Here is a 23,998-nt window from a genome sequence, read left to right as displayed (position 1 = left end):
AGAACTGGTGCAACTTCAGGGAGGAGGGGAGGCTCCCTGCAAAACAGCAGGAACACCGCGGAACTCCCTACATGAACGAATCTCTCCTTTCATGTCCGTTAGGGCGGGGGCCCGGCGGCAGCAGTGGAGACCAGAGGGCTGCCTGGGAGCCCAGGGGCCAGGTCAGTCCTCTTGGCGTGAGCTTGGGCAGAGCACTTTTCCCCTCCAAGCATTTGTGTCTGGCTCTAAGCGCAGGGGCTGGTCTGCATTGGTGGGGGCAGGGTTAAGAGAGGAATGTGTTGCATTTCTTCGGTGTCGGGGGAAGCCTGGGGAGGTCCCCACAGACCCAGAAAGGAGAGGCGAAGGCAGTCATTCACACAGCGGGCACAGCAGGACGCTCCAGATGTCTTTATTGGGGCTTGAGCACAGCATGACAGTTGAAGGCATGAGGACAGGGCTGCAGGGCCCAGCCTAGGCATGCCTCAGACACACAAGGGGACGGCTCTAGAAAAGGACAACCAACACCAGGGAGGGGCAGGGTGGGCCGGGAGTAGGGAGGGAGGGCCGAGGCAGGGGCAGAGGCCAAGGTCGAAGGGGGCACCTGGCCTCTGCTATTGCACGCATCCTCTGGCCACCGGCCAGGAAGTACAGTATTGCAACTGGTCTCCGCTCACCCACGGCTTCCCCTTCTCAGACCCCTGAGCCAGATGGGCAGACAGACCCCTTCCCTGCCCATCCGCCCAACAGCATCCTTGGAAACAAACGGACGAAGGAGACAGAACAGAAAACCAGGGAAATAAAAAAAAGACAACCCCCAACTCAGTCAAGGACACGGGGAAGGTGGAGGAAGGAGTAGAAGCAGCTGCAGAAGAGCCCCAGGAAGTCCCCCAACAACTGGGGCATGGGGTGGGAGGTAGAGCCCCAATCTGGGGTGGGGCGGGGCTAGTGGAGCAGTGACCCTGGGTAGGGGGTGGCGATCTGGCCTCCCCTAGGCTACCAGACCACCGGGGAAACGCTCCCAAGAGGGAGAGGCTAGCCTGGGACCACCCGGCTGGACCGGCAGTACCAGGTGCACTTTTCCTGGGACATTCCACACACACATTCAGCAGAAACAAGGAATCAGTGAAGGGGGAGGAAGGAGGCACGGGGTGGGGCCAGGGCTTGGGGAGACAAAGCCTAACAAAGACAGACCACCAAGAGCACGTGCACGACACACAAGAGTATAGTATGTATGAATATAGATACTATATGTGCATATATATCTCGTCAATGTACAACAGAACAGAACATCAGACCCGATGGCTCTGGGCCCCAGGGGTCACATGGGAGGTTTTCCATCAGTCCTGTGCAAACAAGGATATCTGAGTCTTTCCCAGCGAAAGATTCTTGCCTGGCTTCCAGAGTTGCCCTAAGCCTCTGGCTTTCTGTCTGTCTGTCTGTCTCTCTCTCACGTTGGTGCCGCTTTAAGAGAGGGTGAGGACTTCAGCCTGGGCATAGTTGGACGAGAGGGCGTCTTGGCAGGTCTCTGTGTTTAAAGAGCACAGGTGTGAGACACTGGGACGCACACTTTCAGCTCAACATTGCCTTCTCAGGGGTGGGGCGGGGTAAGGAGTTCAGCAAAAGAAAGGGAGAAACAAAGAATGAGATGTTAAAAGGAAGGCAGCTGCTGACCCACAGGCTGTGGGCTAAGGAACAGGCCAGGAGCGGAGCTGGAAGGCCTGGAGCCCAGGGCTAAGAGGCCAGGAAGAGCGGGGATAGGGAGGGAAGGGGTGAGCCCTTCACCACCCCTCTGCTGACCCAGTGCTGGGCCGAAGTGACTCATTGGTGACGTTACAGCTTATCTCCAGGCCGGTTCACGTAATGAGCTCCAGGAACCATGAACCCTCAGGTCCTCAAAGCTGCAGTGCAGTGGGGAGAGGGACAGCAGCCCTGCCGCCTGGCACGGAGGCAGTGGGGGAGGTTCCTGGCAGGGCTCACAGCCCACAGGCCATCGCCTGGGCTGCTGCCTGCCCAGCTTGTGCTCCCCCTGACATAGCCCCATCTGCCATCACCACCTGGGGCTAGACCATTGTCCCAGGGGGCTGGGAGAAAGGCTCCTGAGTGTGCTGCCATGTTATGCCCTGCCCCCTTCCTCAATCTGGCAGGCACAGAGTCCCAGCAGCTGGAGGCTGAAGGCTGAAGGGGGTCAGGGAGGACAAACGTGCTCCTCTCAGGAGAGAAGGCAAGGAACCCAACCCCTCAGTGAGCCCTTCTGAGCATCTCCTCCTCAGCCTGGGACGGCAGTGGCCTGGGCCTTCCTTTCCCCTCCCTTCCCAGCTGGGGACGGGTAGGGCAGGCACTGCGGAGGCTGATACTCTGGCCAGGACAGAGGAGGCCCTCCTCTCCCAGGAAGGGCGGCCCTGGGCTCCTGGGCTGTTATGCAGCCTCCCCTCTGACTCCCATGCAGCCCGGGCTCCAGGCTGAACAGGCACCTTCCCCTCTGGCTCCAGCTCCCAGCCACCCTTCTCGGAAGCCCTGGGGGGCTGAGAAGTGGCCTCTAGGTTGTCAGCAGCCCTGGTACACGCTGGAGGGGTAACAACTCCTACCTGGGCCGCTTCCTGCTTCACAGGGAAGGGCTGGACCCCAGCTGTGAGGGAAAGGCCTTTAGAAGCCAAAGTAATGGGTACAGGTCCACACCCGGACGCAAGGTAAAGCAAACTGTGCTCTCAGGTTGTGGGCGGGAGGAGAGCCTTCTCCCGAGGAGGGAGGCCCAAGGCCTGGACAAGCCTGAGGCCCGTGCAGGCAGCCGCCTCCCCCGGCAGGGCCTGGTGCACAGTGTGGCTCGGGAAACTTCAGGACTCGCTCTGCCTTTTCCCAGGGCCCTGAGCGGGAGCTGGGGCAGGCAGCCTGCTCAGCTCTTCCATCAGCGTGGTCCTGTGTCAACCCTACAGAAGCCAGAGAGCTAGGAGGGGCATGTGGGAGCCCACTTCCCAAGGCACTCCTGCCACATGTCGCCCAGGGACATCTGTGCCCACCGTGGGGGTGCCGTGAGCATGCCCATTCCTGTGGGAGGAAGAGAGGGAAGGAGGCGGTGGGTGCCGTGGAAACTTGGGCTCCTGACAACTTGAGGGCTGCCACAGAAATAGCCGCCTCGGTTCCCTGAACCAGAAAGGCACGTCAGGGGAGAAAACAGCTAAACCGGTCACCTAGCTCATCATGTCCACGTCAGAGCCAGGGAGGCCAGCGGGGGCAGGAGGAGAAGCTGGGCCCTCAGACTGGGCTGAGGGGGGAGGAGGTCCCCTGCTCTCCATCTGCCCCACAGAGCTTCCCTTTCCCTGTGTCCCCTCCTGAGGGGCAGTGGCACAGACGTCCCTGTCTCTTCGCAGCTCTCAGGGGAACACTTCATTCTGAGAGCAAGCCAGAAGCAGGCCCCACAGACCACAGCAAGGCTGGGGTAGCCTAGCACCCACCTTGAACAGACTTTTCTGGAAGGGCCATTCCTGTGTCTGCCCAAGGCTGAAGAAGGCACTGCAACGAGGAGGCTCCTGGAATAGGCTTTTCACAGCCCCCAACCCATGAAATCAGCTGACCTTTCTACCCAGTTCACACATGAGGGTGGCCTCCAGAGTCTCCATCCTCCTGCCGAGTCCCAGAATGCTGTCTGGCCTTACCTATCTTTGCCCATCCTGGAAGGAGCAGATATGGACCTTACTTAGTCATTCCCTCAACAAAGTTGCATAATCTGACTCTAAAAATTGCCAGGCACACGGCTCTGCTGTCAGGTCTAATTCCCATCAGGTGAAACAGGAAATGTCTTGGCTGGAGTGTTCCGAGTTTCTGGGGCTGAGGAGGTCCTGGAGAGCCTGGCTGGTGCGATGGGGAGGGCCCCCCCCCACCTCCCCCAGGCTGGGCCCGCCCTGGGCGTGGCAGGGGACTGGTGCAGGAGGAGGTGCAGGCAGGATGGCTTCTGTCCCCACACTTCCCCTCAGCTGCCCCTGCTCAGGGTGCACCCCTGCTCACTCAATGACTCACAAACCTGTTGTGCTCCCAGGCTCGTTAGGTAAATGAATACACTTAATTATAGAAATTAGATGAGTCTCCGGTTCTGGCAGCGATACTGAGCGCAGAGGCTGGGTGGGAGTGGCAGGTGACTCAGAGGCAGGGCTGGGAGTTGGAGGGAGCGGGAGAGGAAGAACTGTCGGGGAAGCAGAGGAAGCAGCGTGGTGAGCGATGCTGCAGCTCAGGGTGCAGATGGGCTGCCGGGCTCCGCTGCTGGGTACCACTCCAAAAGGAGGGCATTCCCGAGCCTAGGCAGCCAATCCTGGGGCTATGACTCTAGCAACCCCCACCTGCACCCCACACCAGGGCTGGAGAACACGAGGTGGCACTGCTCCCCTGAGGAGTCAAGCCACTACACTCCAGCAGAGATGCCCCAGGGGACAGCCTTATTCCTCACGGGTCTGGGTGTGGGATGGAAAGACAGACAGACAGACAGAGATATTCAGTAACGGGCTGTTTGGTTACTGGCTGAAGGCCCCGAGGAGTGGAAATGCATTTGCTGTGATTAAGGTGGGACCCCGAGGGGAAGGCAGGGCCCAGAGACACAGTCCTGGGGATGACGGCACCTTCGGCTCAGAATGGGAGCGAGTCGGGTAGAAGACCTGGGAGTAGACTCCAGAGCTGAACATTCTGGGGATCTGGGTGCTGTGGAGGAGGGGCTTGGGGGCCTGAATGCTCCTGCATCCTCCTCAGGACCACGGGCCCCAAGTCTGCGGGTAGCGCTGGGCCCAGCAGGAATGAGAACTGGAGGCGTGTGCGTGTGCCTGTTTGTGCGCATGCGCCCGGAGGCGGGGCAAGCCGCGGGTGCAACTACTGGGCTGAGTGGCCAGGGGGTGGACTGGGGAGCGGGTGGAAGGGGTGGGAGAGCAGGAGCTTTCTTGGAGGATAGGGTGAACTGTATCGCGATGCCAGTGGAGACAGCCCCAGACTGGTTCCAGCCGTTCCTGCTATGTTGTTTAGACTCCGGGACTTTCCACAGCCTTGGTGAAGAAAAGGCACATGGGTCAGAGGGGCGCAGCTCCTTGTCCGAGACACTCCATGGGATCCATGTTCTGGGGACCCCGCAGGGCGAGCAGCCCCAGGGCTGGGTGCAGGGGGGTGGTCCACCTGGGAAAGGCTCCCTGATTCTCTCTGGTCTCTGGATGGACCCTAGGGGCCCCAGACCCAGCTGACCTTTGCCCTGTCATTGTCCCCAGGTAAGTTTCCCTCCAGGTGCATGAAGTCCCCACATCCCTCCACACCCTCCTTTCTCAACCCGAAGAAGCTCTCATTGGCACCCACCACTTTCCTCCCGGGGGATCGAGAGGTCACACTCTGTCACATGGACAGCTACAGGCTAATGATGGCATCTGTGCCAGTGGCCAGAGGAGGCCCGGGCCCACTCACTCCTGGTCCTGGATATAGCCTGAGTGCAGAGAAGTACAGCATGGTCTAGTACGGGGAAAGGTGCCGAGTGAGCACTGGGAGTTTGGCGATGCTAATTGCCACGCTTGCTTAGCAGGGCCTGTTTCCCAGCAACCCACCTGTTCCCTCTCGAAGGTCACTCTAATTGGCTGAGCTACATGCTTGTTGCCAAGAAGCAGTGTGGAGGCATCTTGAAAATAGAGCAGCTGGGCCCCACAAGCACCCAGAGGGATACGCTGGTGGGATGCAGGCTCCTGGGCCCCACACACGCAGCCCCTTCCCTAGGTGTGACCTGCTCCCCAGGACCTCATGGTCCCTCCTCTGACTTGTACCTTCCTAGCCTCCTCCACGCTGCTACTTCCACTGAGCCCATCACTGTGCTGGATGAAAACAGGGGTGCTCAACACTCAGTTCTTTGTGCTCAAGTCCTACGTGGCAGGTGGGGTCCACTCCACCCAACCTTCTACACCATCCACTTAGCATGCTCCAGCCAGAGCAAGGCTCCGGGTATGAACCAGGACACAGCTGAAGCCACAGCATGTTTGGGGTCAGAGGCAGGAGGGACAGACACACCCAGAACCCAAAAATTGGGCTGCACAGAGCCAGGGGTGACCAGAAGAACACAGGACAGTGTGTAAGTGGTCTGAACGCTGTCCATCTGCAGCCCTTTAGCTGGTCTAAACCAGCCATCTCCAGGTTCCAGATTGTTGCTCCTGCTTCTGCCACCCATAGGAGACACACCCAGCAAAGCTGGACACATACCCCTCAGGGCTTGGTTAGGGTGCCCTGTGGATCCCCTGAGGACAGTGGCACTGAGCAGGCTAGGGAAAGGGCCTGGGAAGGTGTCCCTGGAGGCTGCCTGGGCTGGGCAGGATCCTTGGGGGAACAGAGGCATCACAAGCTATTCCTACAGCAGCCACTGTCCCTGCCTCACTCAACCTGGGTTGGGTCTGGGGTTGGGAGACAGTGGGAAGTTGTCGGGGGTGGTGGACTGAAAGAAGGCTTGTTAAGAAGTGGCCTGTGAACCCAGGGAAGAGCTTTTTTGCAGGGAGAGTTGGAGTTTATCCAGACAATAGGCAGGTTGTTTATAGAGAGCTTATGTCACAGAGAGAGGACAAGAAAGATAAGGAAGTGGTCAGGAGCTGGGCAGAAGGAGCATCTGGTCTTGAGACCCCTGGTTCTCAGCCAAGCACTGGCCCTCAACCATCTCTGATCATTTCAGTCCTACTTTTTCAGGCTGGGAATCAATAGCTCCACTGCCCAACTTCGACATGGGGCCTGCTGATGGAATTTCAGCCTTCCCTTAAACTCTCCAAATCCTTCAGAACACACCTCAGAGGAAACCTACTCTCCTTGCCCACCACCACCAACCTGGCACCTTCTGGATCTCTCTGGAGTGGCCAGTCATATCCCAGGGGCTTGCAGAGCTGGGTCAGCCCCTTCTGGGCTCTCAGTGCAGGATGGAGGACGTGGGGCCTGTGCCAAGCTCTCTGAAGACCTCACACCAGCATCACATTCTTATCCTGACTCCTGAGTGGTGTCAGCATCTCCTGGGACTACTTACTCAGGGGAAGCCTGAGCTGTGCTTAAGGAAGGCCGAGGGGAAGGCTGGCAATGACCCTGTGGAGCCAGGCCTGAAGGTCACAGCAGGAACCAGAGAAAGAGGAGGTGATAAAATGGAGGGAGGTGGGCAGGAGCCCAGATCTGGGGTCCCATTGCCCTCCAGCACTTGTCTTCCCTGTGGGCACCTGGACAGGGGTCCTCTGTGCACCTTCTGGGGGTGCCACAGGCCTTTCTAATCCAAGGACTGGAATATCATCCTAAAAGCGGGCATGCGTCCAAGGCAGAGGAGATGGTGGCCATGGCCTCAGAGGAGGAGGGGGCCTCAAGCTCTGTGGGGGACATGGGGGAGACTCAGCTCCACGGGGGCTGTCCCCCTGCCCGGCCTGGGGAGCCATACCTTTCCGGACACTACCATCGGCACAGGCATAGTCCCCAGCGCTGAGCAGGAAGCAGGCAGCTGCCTTCTTGTTTCTGTCTCGGGTGCCAGAGCGTCGCAGGGCCCGGCGCTCCTCGGGGGTGGGGGCAGAGGCCAGGGGCTGGGTGAGGCCGGCTCCCTCCTCATCTGACAGCACCGCGTTGGCATCGCCGTTCTGCTTGGAGTCTAAAGAGGGCAGACAGAAAGGAGGCCGAATGAGGGCTGCCTGGGCCTTCCGCATGGAGTCGCCTGGGGTCTCCTAGATCCCAGACCTGAGGCATTACTTCCTCAAACCGAGGGGAGAGTGTCACCAGAGCCAGGGAGTGAGCCTGGTCCTGGGGGCCGGGTACAGGATGCTGGCTTCTCTCTCAGCCTTGGTCGAGAGTCTTTCCCATAGATGGGACCACCAATACCCTAAGCAGGGACTCCCCAAATTGGCCCTGTGAGATCAGCCCAAGGAGGGCAGCAGAGTCTGCTTCCTCCATGGGTCTGACTCAGGCTGACACTTGGATGAGTCTGTATTCCCTAGGAGAATGCTTGGCTTGCTGGGGTGAGAGGTGGCACTGCCAGGGTTAAACTGATAGAATGGCTTCCACAGCTGTCTCCCTGGACTACCTGAAGGCATTTACTCTTGTTCACCAGGCATCCAAGCTGGAGTTGATGCCCGAAGGATTCAGAGCCCTTGGGTCTCAGGGCTCACCTGTGTCTGGGGACAACCCTGAGGAACAGAGGCTCCAATCCAGCTCCCTCTGCTGTGGGCTGAGCCCCAATCCCTGCTCTGTCAGGCAGGCAGCAGCACAGGTGAAGCTGAGCCCTTAGATCTGAAGGAGGGTCACTTGTTCTGAAGGCAGTGGCCAGGAATGCCGTTACCCTGGCTAAGCATTTAGGGTCAGGCTAAGGTATGACTGATGGGACCACAGGTAAGTGCACACTGAGGAGCCAGCTAGGGACTTGTACATTTTGAGATTCTGTTACCCTTTGAGCCCTGAATGGACCTCAGGGTAGAGCTGAAATTCCCCGGGGTACTGGCTGGGAGATTTATGTTCAGGGATTGGGAAAGGGGGTACCACTTTGGTCGAGGAGAGGAGGGGAGCCTGATGGGTGCTGTCCCATCAAGGTCTCTGGAAGACCCGGACCCCTGAATGACCCCAGGGAATGAGCGGCTGATGGGCACCACCACCAAGCCACAGATGAATGTCCCGAATCAGGCACCTCCCCGCAAGGACGAGTACCACTTTGCCCCCGGAGCCTAGCCAGGATCTGCTACCTTAGTCTCCTGGCCCACCCACAGCTTCCTAGTGGCCTGGCATCCAATGGCCCCCGCCTACTAGGAATCTCATACCTCCCTCAGGAGCCCGTACCTAATAGTTGGGCTCCTGCTCTCCAACCTAACTCCACGTTGCTGTGGGTGAAGCCAATTTCCTTTTACCTCCTGACTCAGGTAGAAGCAAGCTTTCCTGGGATGGCCCTTCCCATCCTTGAAGGGCAAGATTCAGACCTGCAGGCCCTCCTCTTCCAGGCTGCAGGTACCAGTTTCTTCCACCTTTCCTTTCCCCCCTCCCAACACTGTCCAGACTGCTCCCTCTTGGCCTCCTTCCATCCCATGTTAAACCCCGAGCCCAGGACTCAATCTAGCTTGTGCCAAACAGAAGGCAGCCTCCCACTGCCATTACGTTATCCCAATTATTAGGCCAAGAGACATTAGATTCAAACGTTTGGAAAAAAATGAGTCATGTGTTGATGGGCCTCAGAAGAACAGCTGCCCTGCTCTCCAGCTAACAATGACAGTGCTTGATATTTGTAAAGTGGTTTTAGCTTCTCAAAGTGCTCTCACATCCATCATTCGCTTGGGTCTCGTCAAAGTCTGGGTGGTAAGTTATTGATATCATTCTGATTTTACAGGTAAGGAAGCTATGCCCAGAGAGGGTGAGTGACTGGCCTCAGAGCGCAAGGTGCACTGGCCAAGGAGGGATTAGAAACCCAGACTTCCAATTTACAGCCCCACGCACTGCCCGTAGCAGCCTAGATTCAGTGGGACACTCACTCCACAGAGCCTGATGCTCAGGAAGCTATCAGAGAATCAGAGCATAGAGATTTAGCCTCAATACTGTGCTCTTGTAAAGACACACCTTATACTTAGGGAAGTCCAGAGCAATAAAAGCACAGTCCCAAATTCCAAGGGCTGAGTTTCACCTGGGAACTTCCCTGGCCACTAGGGGAGAGGTGGCTTTCCCTCCTGACCCCCAATCTCACCTGCCCGTTTCCTCTCAACCACGCCCTCTTCTGGGGTCGGGGGGCTGGCATCACTGTAGGTGCTGTCCCTGGGTGAGGTCTCCTGCGACTTGCAGTAAATGGGAGACTCCAGCTGGGGCGGCCGAGGCACGTGCTTCTTCCGTTTCTTGGGCAGCTTCTGCTTGGCCATGGCCAGGGAGTAGTACATGCCGAAGTTGTTGACAATGACAGGCACAGGCATGGCAATGGTGAGCACGCCCGCCAGTGCACACAGCGCCCCCACCAGCATGCCGGACCACGTCTTGGGGCACATGTCCCCGTAGCCCAGCGTCGTCATGGTGACCACGGCCCACCAAAAGCCGATGGGGATGTTCTTGAAGTCCGTGTGGTCATTGCCCCGAGGGTCGGAAGGCCTGGCGCCAATGCGCTCAGCATAGTAGATCATGGTGGCAAAGATAAGCACGCCCAGGGCCAGGAAGATGATAAGCAGCAGGAACTCATTGGTGCTGGCGCGCAGGGTGTGGCCCAGCACCCGCAGCCCCACGAAATGGCGCGTTAGCTTGAAGATGCGCAGGATGCGCACAAAGCGCACGACGCGCAGGAAGCCCAGCACATCGCGCGCCGCCTTGGACGACAGGCCGCTCAGCCCCACCTCCAGGTAGAAGGGCAGAATGGCCACAAAGTCAATGATGTTGAGCAGGTTCTTGACGAAGTCCAGCGTGTCGGGGCAGCACACGATGCGCACTAGGAACTCCAGCGTGAACCACAGCACACACACGCCCTCGATGTAGGTCAGAATGGGCTCCGTCTCCACCTCCCGCCGGAAGCGCACGCTGGTGGTATTCCCCACTCGGTGGATCTCCGTCACGTTGCGGTCGATGTTGAAGGCCTCGTGGGTCTCCAGGCAGAATGTGGTGATGGAGACCAGGATGAAGAAGAGAGAGGCAAAGGCCACCACCTATGGGTGGGTAGGAGAGTGAGGTCAGAAGGGGTGGATGCCCTAAGCAGGGACAGGGCCCTGTGCTTGTGGAGTGACGGGGAGGGGGTCACCAGGCAGTGTGTTAGATGGCACAAGATGGGATTAAGGTGAACAGTCAGGGGCTGGAATTCCTTCCTCAGAGGGTCTTTATCCATCTGCTTGCTTGCTTTAAGGCAATACCTCCCAATCCTTGTTACATGCACAGAAGTGAGAGGCTGCTCTTGGCTGGAAGGAACTGAACAGAGAACAGGGCTGCCCACCTCTAACCTAATCATGCTTTGAGGCTTCTCAAATTGTAAAGGTTGCTTAAATCATCTAGGAAACTTATTAAAATCCCATTCTGACTCAGGAGGTCTGGGGCAGGGCCTGTGATTCTGCATTTCTTACAAGTTCTCAGGTGAGGCTGCTTGTCCACAGACCATACCTGGAGTAAGCAGGCTTTAAGGCAGTGTTCCTCAAAGTGAGAGCAGGGACCAGCAGCATCAACCGGGAACTAGTTAGAAATGCAAATCCTCAGGCCCCATCCAAAGCTACTGAATGAGAATTGCTGGGGGAGGGGGCCCAGCAAACTTTCAACAGTCCTTCCTGGTAATTCTGATACACACTAAGCTGTGAGGGCCACTGCACTGCGGGACATGCCTGGAGGCAGGGGGTTGGCTTTCTGCCTATTAAGCTCCAGCCATGACCTACCTCCTCAAGCCCCAAATCCCAGCCCCTCTCTCCTGTCTCTCACCCTAGGATGTCCCAGCTCACTACCCAGACAGTGAGAAGCAAAAGAAGGAAGAAAACACGCTCCATGGAAGGAGACGAGATGGTCTGCCCAGAATACTTCACTTCCCGAGAACTGACATTTCCTGGGACACTGAGCGCCAACAAAAAATAAACTGCACCCACTGGGATCAGAGCGTGACAGCAGTTAATCCAAACAGCTGCTGGGATCTCGGCTAGAATGATGACAGCGGCTCTCAGCAGAGAAACGGCTGGGTTTAAGTGTCCAATCATTATGAATGGAGATGAAATGCATGTGTAATAACACCAATTACGGAGCCTTCATCTGCTATTCATGCGATGCCATTTACCACTGTCAGGGTACCCGTTGCTGGGGTCCACGCTCCCTGCTGCTGCCTGTCCTGATTGGTGGGTGGGAGTGGGCTTCCTCCCTGAGCAGAGGGCTGAGCTTAAATAGGTAGATGAGGGAGGACTTTGGCCTCATGACCACTTGGCAATCCCCACACCTGCCCCACTCTGATCTCCACCTGGCTATGGCACTGCCCCCACCTAGTGATACCTCTCAGAAAGGCTTTCTTCCCTGGGAGTCTGCACCTAGAGGGGTGGGGTGGGTGGGCACACATTGTTCTGAGTATGGCAAAACCCCAATGGAGAATATGGGGCATCCGGAAAAATGAAGCAAGAATTAGCACTTCCAAGGGCTTCTGGAGCAGGAGCAAGTCTGAGGAGGGAACTTTGGGATGAACATTCACTAGCTGTCTATTCTGTGCCTGGCACACTTGGGCATTTTGTATGTGTTATTACCTTTAGTTCTCCCTGTGAGGTAGGCCTCATCAGCCCATTCTCTAAAGGAGGAACTGAGGATCAGAGAGGTTATATGCTTGCCTAAGGTCACACAGTCTGGAACAAGTGAAAATCAAACTTCAAGTCAGGCACTGTTTAACTTCAGGGGCTGAACCTTCTCTTCATACCTCGGAGGCAGGGTCAATTCATAGACCCAGGAAATTCTCTGAATTATCAATACTGCTCCCAGCCAGCTCCCTGATGACTATTTCATCCTTAGGAATGGGTACGTTTAGCTTGGGACAGACGCCACACACTAAGGTTTATCTTATTTACACTTGAACATGAGCAGGTTGATCAGATACAGCAAGTTAGGAGAAGCAGGGTAGGAGACCAGACACACATTCCCACTTGACAGCTTTGACTGGAGCCTCTCCTGCCTGCTTCTCCCCCGTGAAGGTGAATTTCAAGTTCCTTTTCTGGTTTCACTTTTCTTCCCCTGAGACATGGGCTGTCAAGACAATACAGGCTGATATGAGCATTAGGCAAGCGCTCCAGCCTATGGGCTCTCCACGGCCATCCAGAGACGAGCTGGTAGCGGTGCCTGTCCAGTGGCTGTGGTGATGTCGGAACCCCGAGCCCGGAAGCAGAGGGGGTTGGTCAGCACATCTCAGCTCTGCCAGGAAGCCTGGGAAGCAGAAGCTTGCTCTCTCTGTAGAAAAGTTAGCCAGGAGAGTTGATCCACCTGGGAGCCCAGCGTGAAGTTAATTAGTGATTTGGAAAAACAAGTTCAGGAAGAGCTACCAAGGGGCTGAGCAAAGGATTCGGAGAGGAGGAGGGGGAGGGAGGGCTGCGTGGCCAGGGCCATTCTCTCACCCACCGGGCCAAGGTGTGTTCCTCAACTCCACCCCACAGGCTCCTGCAGCAGGCCCAATGAGTGCAAACGACCCCTCCTGCATTAGGGAACGACCCCCTGAATTCCTGCAGTGTCACTTTTTTTTTTTAACCCAGAACCATCCCATCTATTTACTTCAACCCCTCACCGTCACCCTCTCAGAGGTTGAGGACATATAACTGAAAGCCAGATGTGCCCATCTCTCAGGGGCAACAGAGGCACAAGAGGAGGCAAATGACTCGCTCAGGATCAAACTGAGGCCAGGTCTCCTGACTCCCAGCTCAGAGATCTTTCCTCTTGGCCCCTCCCACCAAATAGGTAGGGACAATCCACTCCTCTTCGATGAAACCTAGATGGGGTCTCAGCCTCCCTTGTGGTCCCGCCAGGGCTGGCAGTGCAGGCCCCAGGAAACCCTTACTCCCCGAGGACACAGGCAGACCTGAGGCCAAGCCATGGTAGATGCAGGGACCTGTGCTCTGGCAGGCTGTCCCCAGTGGGTCCCAAGTTTACATGTCTCCCTTCAAGGCCCAAATTATTCTGTAAGTGGTGGCTCTGTTGCACTCAGTGCCTTTCACCAGACCTTTTCCTTCTAGTGGCAGGGACATTACTTTCCCTCTTATAATCCTTGACTGGGATGTAAACGGACCAGGGAGGAAGCGGCAGCTGCAGTGACCCCGCCCTGCTTAGAGGTCAAGGCCTCACACTTGAGCCTCCTATTCAGCCCCCACCGGGCCATCCTGCGCAGATGGCAGTGCTCATCAGAGCTCGTCCCATTGGCCATGTCACACATGGGCGGTGTGGCCACAGGGAGGCCAAAGGAGAGCAACAGCGCCCTGGGGTCAGACTGCCTGGGTGCCTCCTTCTGGCACCTCCATTCACCCAGGGAAAGGGTGCGCTCTGTGCCTGTTTCCTTGCTACAAAACGGGACAGTGCTAGTGCCCCCTAGTAGTGCTACTGTAGGATTAGAGTTTCTATATGGTAAGTGCCTGGCGCACAGTAAGTGCTCAATAAATGATGACAGAGCTGAGGAGGCGAGCGGACCTCTGTGAACACCCGCACGCAGCTTCTGAGGGTAAGCTGGATCTGGAGCCCAAAATATCACAGACTTGGAAGGTCATCAAGTTCAACTCCCTTTCTGCTGTCTTACAGATGACGGAACTGAGGCCTGGGGAGAAGTGACTTGCCTGGTTCCCATGGCAGAAGCTGCCTGTTCTTTCCACTGTGTGAGGACACAGGGCATGGATTCTGCCGGAAGTCAAAACTGTCCAAGGGGAAAACCGCTGGTGTGAACTGCTCTGGCCAGCAGCAGCTCCTCTCCTTCCGGCTGGGAGGATGCAGAAGGGTCTCACCACCCTGGACAGGAGGTTCCTGGCCTCTGGGAAGGAGAGCGCTGCTCATTTGAGCTTCCTGCTCCCTTGGGCCCCTCATACTGGCTGGCTGTATGAGTCACCTGTCCCCAGATGTTTCAGCCAGCGGACCAGCCCTGTGGCCAGTCTCCTTCACCGAGCTCATCTTTCTGACTGTCTTTGGCAGAAATGTATATCACACTTTTGGGTACGAATCGGGCTCTGCTACTTACTGCCCAGGAGACCTTGGGCAAGTTTCTTAACCTCTCTGAGCCTTAGGATCTTTGTTCATAAAATGGAAAACTTAGCACCTACTATGTGCCAGACACTGTTCTGGGTGCTGCAGAATAGCAGGAAACAAAACACCCCTGTCCCTTAGACCCTACCTTCCGGTAGAAGGGGACTGTCAGCAAATAAACAAGTAAAATATACATTATGTCAGATGGCATAAGCATTAGGGAGAAAAACAAAGAGAAAAGCGGGTTAAGAAGTGTGAGGTGAGGGAGCTATTTCAAATTGCGTGGTCAAGCAGGGCCTCAATGCCAAGGTGACATCTAAGCAGAGACCTGAAGGAGTGAGGGAGTGAGTTCTGTGAAGATGCAGAGGAACTCCAGAGGCAGCAGGAATAGGCAGTGCAAAGGCCAAGGCTATAGCATGCTTGATGTGTTGAGGGGATGAGAATAGCCCCTACCTTAGGGTTGTCCTGAGGATTAAAAGAAATGATATTTGTAAAACTCAGCACAGAGCCTAGAGTGTCTCAGAAATCTGGCACAGGCTGGGTTGGGGGGGGGTGGGAAGGAGGTGACAGACACCAGTCACTGGGAACTGAATACAATCAGCAGGGGAGGGGAGCCCAAGGAGGAAGGGCCAAGGAGACAGATGGACAGATAAACACAAGAAGACTCATGCCCAAAAACCTATATTAAGGATGAAGTGTAGGAGAAGAGAAATTTGAGAACACAGCCAAAGACTCTTGCAGAGGAAGATCTGAGGGGATGGGATGAGGAGCTGAGCCTTCTGGGGAAGCGAGATCCTAGTGCCCAGGCGGTGCTGGAAAGGGAGTGGGCAGCCCCGGGGGCTGAGAGGCAGGAAAGGAGAGGGAGTCTGCCAGGCAAGGCATCTCTGAGCTGTCCCTGGGCTCCCGGGCAAGGGCTTGTACTGTGATGCCCTGGTCCCAGCTGAGGGGCCACCGCTCCTCTCCCCTCTTGGGAGAACCTGGCCCTGGACCTTTCATCCTGAGCCAGGACCCTCTTGGGCCTCTCAGGGCTATACTGGACTGCCTCAAGCCCACAAGTCCCAGGCCCAGAAGGAATTCAGTCCAGCCCAGATCACTAGCCAAGAACTTATCCAGCCAAATGCAATTCCTGGTTGTTGCCCATTCATGTCCCATGCTGTCCTATCTCTGCTCGGACTGGTCCCCTGGCAAGGAAAATTCCCTTCTTCCCTAACTCTGTATGGTTAAGCACTACCCACATTAAATATTTATTTATTTATGTATTTATTTATAACCTGCCTCCTAAAAATTATTTGAGGGAGCGAAGTCATTATCTAGTAGGGCCTACCCAGCATAATTTCTATTTCCTCCTTGAAGCTTCCTGGCATACCAACCCCCTCTTCCAAAAAAGAAAACCCCTCGTCCCATACAGAGGTGGGCTTTATCACTCTCTTCCCCTTCTCATCTCCTATTGAACTTTATTTTTTAAGACTACTGTGGCACGTCTCATGACCTATCTTGTCACCCTATCTTATTACTCTTTCTTGTCACCCAATTTTCCCCGACTGCCACCTACTCCACCTGACTTTGCTCTCTTCAGGAGCAGGGACCACCTCTAACTCATCTTGATATTTATAGAGACCAGCCTAGTGGCTGGCATGTAGTCAGTGCTCAATAAATGTTTTCTGAATGACAGAAGCCAAGGTGAACTGCCTGCTCCCTCTCCTGGTCCTAGGGAGCCTGTCACAAGAGCAGATCATCAGCCCCACAACCTGGGACTAGAGGTGACAAAGGGATGCCCGCCCTGGAGTCCCCCAGGCACTGGGGCTCTCAGACTTTGCGGCTCTCCAGGGTGGGCCAAGCCTTCTGCCTGATGGGGACTCCTGCCAGGGGCTGGTAACCTTCACCCAGCCCAAAAAGAACCCCAGCAGGGAGCTGGGCCAGGTCGTGGCAGGCTGGCTGCCCAGGAACAAAGATCGCATGAGTGCCCTGATGCCCAGCATCCCAGGCCGACACTGACCATGGGCAGAGATGAGGGCTCTGGGCGCTCCCCATTCCCAAGGCCCAGCTGCCTGACTCTGCTCCTGCCTGCTCTTCCCCCAACTCTCCAAAATAGTCCAGGTTTATTTTATCCCTCCCCCCATTTACACCCTACCCCAAACGGTGACAAACAGAAACACCTCATCATCCAGAGACAAGATGTTCGGAGACAAATGTTGGTCTGTTCAGAACAAGAGAGGAAAACAGAAAACAAATCCGGGAGGAGACTGAGAGGCTGCCTCAGGGCAGGGTCAGGGGGAGGCCTGCAGCCCTTGGCCTGACATTGCTCCTGCTCCCAGGAAGGAGGTGGCGGAGAGGCCCGAGGGCATGCTGGCACTGCCCTGCTGCTGCAGAAGCCAGGGCACCCAGCCTCCTGGGCTCAGGTTCCTGGCCCTTTCTCACCCAGAGGGCGCAGGACCACGAATCCTGGCCCTCACTCACGGACAGGCTTGTCCCAAACACCCAGGCTGGAGAAGCTGGGACCTTCAGAAGGAGTGAGCAGGCAGCGAGCTTGGCATTTCCTTCCTAGAAGGCCTCAGTTTCAGTCCTCTGCCTGGGCCAGGGGACACCTAGTCTCCTCTCACAGCCAAGCCTCCTTTCCTTTTGTCCTACGAGAGCCTCACAGTGGGGGAAATACAGAGCAAGCAGGCTCCGGTGTAAGCAATTCTGGGGGGCAAGGAGACGGGGGCTTTAGTTTTGAAGAAGTGAAGGAAGAGCTGGGCAGAGAGCGAGAAGCCCCCCCTCAGCCCCCGCCGTCCTGAAGTCAGAGGCCATTCCAGGCAGAAGCCACAGGAGACAGCTGAAGCGACGGTACCACACAGACATGGATGCACAAGATCTGGGCTTGGATTCTAGTTCTATTACCAGCTGTGTGACCCTGAGCAAGGCCTCTGTCTCCTCTGTAAACTGAGGTTAATAATCCCTGCCTCCCATGGGTCAGAGATTAGAAAAAAGCGCAGGCAACAGCACTTGAGAGTGAATGCCCAATCAACGCGAAACTCCAGCTCCAGCTGCCTTCCTGGGGCAGAGGGATCCTGTGGGATCACTTCCTCTACTCAGAAGGGAAACATCATGAGAAAACTCAGTCCAGGTACTGATTTAGCCAAAGGAGGACTACCATCCTTAATAGAGCTGAAAACTGGGCTAAAGCCAGCTCAGTCCCTGGGACCTCTGGAGACTGAGGGTGAGGGAGGCGAGTGTCCCAGGGCCCATTCATCAGGCCTCCTGTCTGCCCTCAGGAGGAAGGCCTGATTCTAGAGCTCAGGATGCTGCCCAAACCCCGACTGGTCTTCAGTCCGGGAAGCCACCTTCGCTGTTGCTGAGCCCTGACTTTGCCTGGGCCCACGCGCAGTGGGCAGATGGGGACAAGGCCAGTCTGCCCCTCGTGCTTGCTCCCAGGTCAGGCTACAGAAACAGAACCACAGCAGCAGCAGTCCATGGGCCCAGCCACAGTGAAGGAGCAGGGGTGAGCACCCCAAGGCGGGGCCTCCCCTAATGGGAATGGCTCTGCGGGCCAGGCCAGTAGCTAGGCAACAGGCTCCCATCATCAGCTCAGTTCACTTTCTGTTAGTATCAGTTTGGCTCCTGTCATAACGCACTACTCAAATGACCAGCTGCTGTATGCGAAGAGATGCCCAGGGCAGCGCACTGCTCCTCTGCCCTTCCTGGCCCTCAGTGAGCACCCGCAGTGCTGCGGGGCCCCCTCCAGGGAGGCAGCAGGAGGAGGCCCCAAGGGAGGGAGGGAAGGTGTGCACACAGACCCAGGGGACAGTGCTAGGTATGGGGGTGGGGAGGGATTACTGGCCTAGGGTAAACACAGCAAGGAGGGCACAGCCCCAGAACCCCTGCACTTCAGACCCTCAGGCCTGAGGGCGTAACAGAGTAAGTGTCCCTTCTGATGTCCCCATCCGCCCTTGGGTTTTCTGATGTCATCCATGGGAGGCACAGAACCTCAGAACACCTCGTAGACCAGAGTAAGAAACGAGCCACCAGAGGGACAGGGTATAAACTCAGTGGGAGAGCACATGTTTGGCATGCACACTGTCCTGGGTTCAGTCCCCAGTACCTCCGTTAAGGGGGAAAAAAAGAAATGAGCCACCTCTCCACCTCAAAAACAGCCTCATTCAGTAGAAAGAACAGGTTAGCATCCGAAGAGCAAGAGCCGGGGAGTCAGAGCCCTGGCTCTGAGTCACCACTCTCTAGCTGTGTGACCTCAGGCAAGCTGTTTACCCTCTCACAGCCTCAGTCTTTTAAATGGGGATAATACCCCCATTGTAAGTTTACTGGGAGGATTAGCGATTACTGCAGTAAACAGTAGTTATTGATTTTTTAAATTTTGTATTCTCACTTGTGTGTCCCAGGAACAGCTGAAGGCTTGCCTTTGCCTGTGATCGTTAGCAGGAGGCAGGTCCCCTTCTGGCGTGAGGGCCACCAAAGCTCCATCCAGCTGTGCACATCAGTATTAACCCCCAGAAGGTGGGCAGCTCGGGATGGTTTGCCGGCTCTGTTATTAGTTAAGTGTTGTGACAAGATGCTTAACATCTCGGAATCCTGGTTTCGTTGTTACTTCAATGGGAAGAATTTACCCTGCCCAGCCCCAAACTTCTGACTTCAACTGGAATGCCCTGGCTGCTGTGATTCCACATCCAAAGGGCCAAGTATCTTGGGCTCCTGGAGGACTTCGAGGGGCCGACCAGGCTCTGAGCTTACCTGCAGAGCTCCTGGCTGGATCCCTCTGCAGAGAGCTGAGGAGAAAACACTCTCTGACGGTCTAGCCCTTTGGAATCCAAGAGGGAAGAAACCAAGTAGGTGAAAAGTACAAAGAGACTCCAGAATGCTCAGATATAGGGCCCCTAACCACCTTGTCTCATTCCTGCCTTCCCTGGCTTGCCCTCTTTCCCCATCTCCATCGAGTTAAATCCGCCTCCTCCCCCAATCCCCAACTTTGAAAGAGCCTGAATGACCTGCACTTGTCTCCCCTCAGTGCACACAGCCAAGAGCGGACACTGGCACGGTTAGAGAACTGTGTGAGAAGCCCGGGAAACTCACAGCTGACCCAGGCCAGGGCCTCACTTTGCCCTCACCTTCTGAGCCAGTCCCAGGGCTGTGGGAGAAGACACAGAGGTATCACCCTAGCTTTGCTCCCAGTCCCGAAAAAGCTCCCTGCCTTACGGTGGCTGCCCTGGGTTGGGTATGCCTCAGTCTCTGGGCCCTCTGTTCCTCCCTCCCCTTCCAGGAAGGAGATGCATATACCCTGGTCAAGCATTTATGCCAGCCTGGCCCCTCCCTGCAGCCCTACTTCCCAATCTCCTACCCTCCCCTAGGGGGTTGGTGGGAGGGGAGTGGAACTTTTCCTTCCATGACTGCGTGGAAGCCCAGCCCAGGAGGTGCTGGAGAGGATGGCAGGGCTCTGAGACTCATTAACGTGATGACTTGGATACCAGAGGTAACTACCAGCTTCCACAGCGGGAGGCGGTCCCCAGACCCAACACATCACACTGCTCTTTCCTGTCTCCCAGACAGACCCCAGTCAGGTTTCCAGCCATGGTTTTGGGCTGCCAGCCATGAGATTAGACACCAACCCCCAGGGTTCTCTTTTTTAAAGAATCTAAATCATCCTTCAGGGGTTTTTTTTGGTTGTTTTTTTTTTTTTTTTTTCAGATGCTCAAACCTATCTCCCCCACTGCCCCCTTCCACTTAAGGGGGTTAGGGAAAACTGGATTGACTTGGGGAGGGGGTAGTGGGAAGGGACTAAATATTGCATAAATCAACCTTTACCTCTTCCCCCATCCATACCCATACACCTATTTCAAGCAGTAACCTGAACCAGGGCTTTCTGGGAAGCCAATTTGTGCTGCAGCACGAAGAAAGCAGCAGCAACAAATCTAGGATCATCCCCAGGCAGCCTGTGGCTGGCCACTGGCTGTGGAAGCCGGAAGGGCCCGGAATATTAGGCTCTTCCTGTCTGACTCTCCCCCCAGCCCAGCTGAGGCCAGGACAACCCAGGAGTCCTGGAAGCCTCAGGGGCAGGCATCTTGAATTTTATCCCTGGGAAAAAGAAGGCCTCTCCCAAACCTGGGCAAGAGACCTGGGTTCTGGTCCCAGCTCTGCCTGTCATGGTGGCTGAAGAGGCTGAAGCCTCTGTTCCCTTCTCTAAAACTCAGTTCTTGGCACACTGAGCTGCTAGGGGGATTTCAACAAGGTGGGATCAAGGAAGCAGCAAACCCAATGACCCACTAGAGTAGGCACTTACACTAGTTTTCTCCCCCAAACCCGACCTAACCCCAGCATAAGGCCTCATTTCAGCTCTCCAGGACTCTGTCCTTCAGAGGAATAGGGGGTAGATGTTTCTACCATTCCACCGCCTGTGCAGAAAGAAGGGGGTGGAGGAGCTCAGCTAAAGGCACCCCACTCACTGAGAGGGGATGTCTTAAAAGCAGGAGCTGGGATTAGGTCCAAGTAGTAAGTCAAGTGCGTGCAATCTCCTGATGAAGCGTGCAGGGGCGGGTGGGGGGGTATGATTCCCCTGGGGGCCCATGGAAGGCAGGGGGAATTGGGAAGGAGGCGGTGGTAAAGTCAGTCAGTCTAGGTCCGAGAGGAGACCCAGGCTCCTGCCACTCACCCTGGCAGCCCGGGAGGAGTAAGGATCCTCGAAGAGCGCCCACATGCGGGGTTGCCAGCCTCGGCAGCTCCCGGACCCAGCGCCGGGGCCCGCGCCTCCCTCGTGGGGCCCCAGGCGCTGCAGGGCCAGATCCCGCTCATCGTCGCCGGCCTCGTCGCCGGGCCCCGGGCCCCCGCCACCTCCGTCAGGGCTCTCGAAGATGTCGAGCGCCTCCTCGGCGTCACGGTGCTGCCGGTAGGTCATCCAGCAACAGGGCTCCACGTCAGTCTCGTCGATGCCCCAGAAGGTGAGCTCCTCTTCGAAGAGAGGCCCGCACACGTCGGCCGGGCAGTGCAGCTTGCCGGTGCGGTAGTAGTTGAGCACGTAAGCAAAGACGCCCGGGTGCCGGTCGAAGAAGAACTCGCAGCCCCCGCCGCTGTTGCTGCCGCTGCTGCCTGCACCGCCGCCATCGGACTCGGGCCGGCCCCCGCCGTCGGGATCCGCCAGCCAGGCGAGGCGGGTGCCCGGTAGGGTTCTCAGGGTGCTGCGGTAGGTCTCATGTCGCGTGCCACCCACGTTGATGATGATCTTCTCCGACGCCTCGCCCTTGGCCATCTCCTCCTTCAGACATGTTTTGGACGGAGGCTTGTTCCCCGACTTGCGCCCGCGGTAGGAGGAGACACACACCGAGCTGATCATAAGAAGCGCTGCGGGGCTTCGGCTTGGGGCGGCCGCTGCCCTCCAAACACCCTTCCCGAGGAGGCAGCGTCAGACGGGGGAGGGGGAGGAGACGACAAGGAGGCAGGAGGCGGCTGCGGCCCCCTCTGCGGCTTGGCCCTGCCCCTGCCTCCCCCCTGGGGCGCCGAGCGGGAGGAGTTGGATTTCTCGGGTGCACAGGTGGTTGGGGTTTAGGGAGACAGGCAGGAGGGGGAAAGCAGAGCCGAGGACCCAAGCGAGGCGCCCAGGGAGGCAGGGGCAAGCACCCACGCGCTTCCCCGCTAGGACTGGACACTCAGACGCTCGAGGCCCGGGACACACCCCCCCTTCACCTCCCTAAAGACAGGGAAGCGCACAGTCCAGGCGCACTGCGAGGATCCAGGGCGCGCACGCGCTCACACTCACACTGGCCACCCTCCGGCTCCCAGTCCGCGCCGAGCCCCGGGAGCGGCCGGCTTCCCCGCGGCGGCGGCGGCAGCGCAGCAGCAACAAGTCCTCCGAGCGGCTGCCGGGGCCGGGCCGACGCTCTCACGGCAGCCGGAGCTCCGCGGGCCCGGGCTGCGTGCGGTCAACACGAGGCGTCGGCGGCGGCATGTGGCCTCTTCCCCCCATTCATAAATCCAGCGCAGGGCACGGATGGCGGGCGGGGCCGAGCGGAGCGCGGCGTTCTGGCGGGCGGGTGCTGCGCAGGGCGAGGCGGCAGAAGGAAAACAAGCGCGCCCGCAGGAGAGAGCCTCCGGTCCTGCGTCCGCGGCGCGGCAGCGGCGAGGAGCTGCGCTGGGCTGGGCGCTGCGCTGCGGGGGCCGTACTGGGGCGGGGGGGCCTCAGACGGGGCGTCCTGCGCGGCGCCAAGCTTGGGGGGCGGGGCAGCTCCCGGGAGCAGGGCTCTGGGTACTGGCGAAGGAGTCTCCCGGGCGGTGGCCGAGCGGCCAAGGACACCTGCAGGCTTCCTAGGCAGCGCGGAGCGGGATCCTCAGCGCAGCGCCCCGGCGCCGGGCTCCTGCGATCTGGCAGCGCTGGGAGCCACGCCATCCACGCGTCTGCCCATCTCCGGGCGGGGCGCCGGCCTTGGCCCGCTGCAGGGGGCGGTCGAGAGGTGGCCTAAGGGAAGGGGCGCCTCCACGCGGGTGGGCTGCGGCTCAGGGGGTTCCCCTTCTCTCTCCGGCGTTGGCAGCGGACGCCACTCTCCGCTGGCGCCTTTTCCTCCCGGCCCCGCCTCGCCCGGGCGCGTCCTCCGCGGGGCGGGGTGGGCGGGGCGCGGCGCGGCTCGCTGCAGGGCCCCGGCGGCTGAGCTCTGCCTGTCTCCGCGGAGCCGAGCAGAGCCAGGCGCGCAACCCCCTCGCCGCCCGCGCGCCGCTCTTGCGCGCCTCCGCCGCCATCCCCCCACCCCCGCACCCCCCGCCTCCCTCGAGCTTGCAGCTCCTCCCATTGTAGTCCTGGTGACACCGAAGCGCTCTCGACCCCTGACCTCTAACCTCTGTCGCCTTCTTCTGGCTGCTCCCTTTGGCCCCTCCCCACCAAGCTGATCGCGTTGTTGCTATTTGCGGCTAACTGGAGGCCGGGGAAGAAAGAGTGAAGAGATGGTGTCGCTAGGAGGAGGCTGCCCACTCCTGACCCAGACACTGTGTTGGGGCCTCCTGACCACTTAGCCCCCACCAGGCCCAAGATCCCTGTGAACTTGATGCTTGCAGCCTCTGTCACAGTCACTGAAACCCCCGCGGTGGAATAGGGGACCCGGTGGCCTTGGGCAGAGAAGCAGCTCCTGGTCTGGGTGGAAGGAAACCGTAGCCCTGGCCCTTTTAGTGGTGTGGGGCAGGTGGCCCCGAAAGGTTAAAGCCGTGGCTCATCGTTGTCCTGGGGGCATATAGGAACTGTCCCACCTTGTGACTCCCTCCTGGTTCTACCGTTGTTTCACTCGTTGCAAGTTGACTTTGCCCTTTTTATGTCTTATCTCCCCTCTCTGACCCTGAGCTCTTCCAGACCACACTGTTTTTTCATCTTGATGGCTCCCACAGTGCCTGCCTCTGAGAACCTGTTTGCTAAGTGATTGAGAAGCTGCCCAGT

General features: G+C 57.7%; 1 protein-coding gene across 4 annotated transcripts; it reads right to left on the bottom strand.

Moving 5' to 3' along the window:
* Positions 1–372: 372 nt before the first annotated feature.
* Positions 373–23,327, bottom strand: KCNC4 (potassium voltage-gated channel subfamily C member 4). 4 transcript variants are annotated; one of them, XM_045511652.2, is made up of 4 exons: positions 21,239–23,326; positions 9,653–10,589; positions 7,382–7,585; positions 373–1,566 (listed from the first exon to the last, which is right to left on the bottom strand). In XM_045511652.2, the coding sequence occupies exons 1-4, from the start codon at positions 21,914–21,916 to the stop codon at positions 1,511–1,513; spliced, it is 1,875 nt and encodes a 624-aa protein (XP_045367608.2). In that variant the 5' UTR covers positions 21,917–23,326; the 3' UTR covers positions 373–1,510. The 4 variants fall into 4 exon arrangements, with proteins under 4 accessions (XP_045367608.2, XP_010946575.1, XP_045367607.1 ...); XM_010948273.3 differs by having other exon boundaries at positions 373–1,504; positions 21,239–23,324; XM_045511651.2 differs by lacking the exon at positions 373–1,566 and adding an exon at positions 2,867–4,997 and having other exon boundaries at positions 21,239–23,327.
* Between the last annotated feature and the right edge of the window lie 671 nt (positions 23,328–23,998).

The sequence above is a fragment of the Camelus bactrianus genome, chromosome 9 (assembly GCF_048773025.1).
Source record: "Camelus bactrianus isolate YW-2024 breed Bactrian camel chromosome 9, ASM4877302v1, whole genome shotgun sequence".
NCBI classification, from domain to species: Eukaryota; Metazoa; Chordata; class Mammalia; order Artiodactyla; family Camelidae; genus Camelus; species Camelus bactrianus.
Note: the sequence above shows the minus strand (reverse complement) of the source record. Positions and strands in the feature narration are given on the sequence as shown.

What these genes read in the sequence shown, in the direction of transcription:
- KCNC4 (XM_045511651.2), bottom strand. Translation starts at nt 21,916, where the DNA reads ATGATCAGCTCGGTGTGTGTCTCCTCCTACCGCGGGCGCAAGTCGGGG. An exon ending in GGTTGAGAGGAAACGGGCAG is followed by an intron (nt 7,586 to 9,652) that starts GTGAGATTGGGG and finishes TGCCCTCTTTAG; the next exon opens with ACTCCAAGCAGAACGGCGAT. An exon ending in CGATGGTAGTGTCCGGAAAG is followed by an intron (nt 4,998 to 7,381) that starts GTATGGCTCCCC and finishes TTCTTCACCAAG; the next exon opens with GCTGTGGAAAGTCCCGGAGT.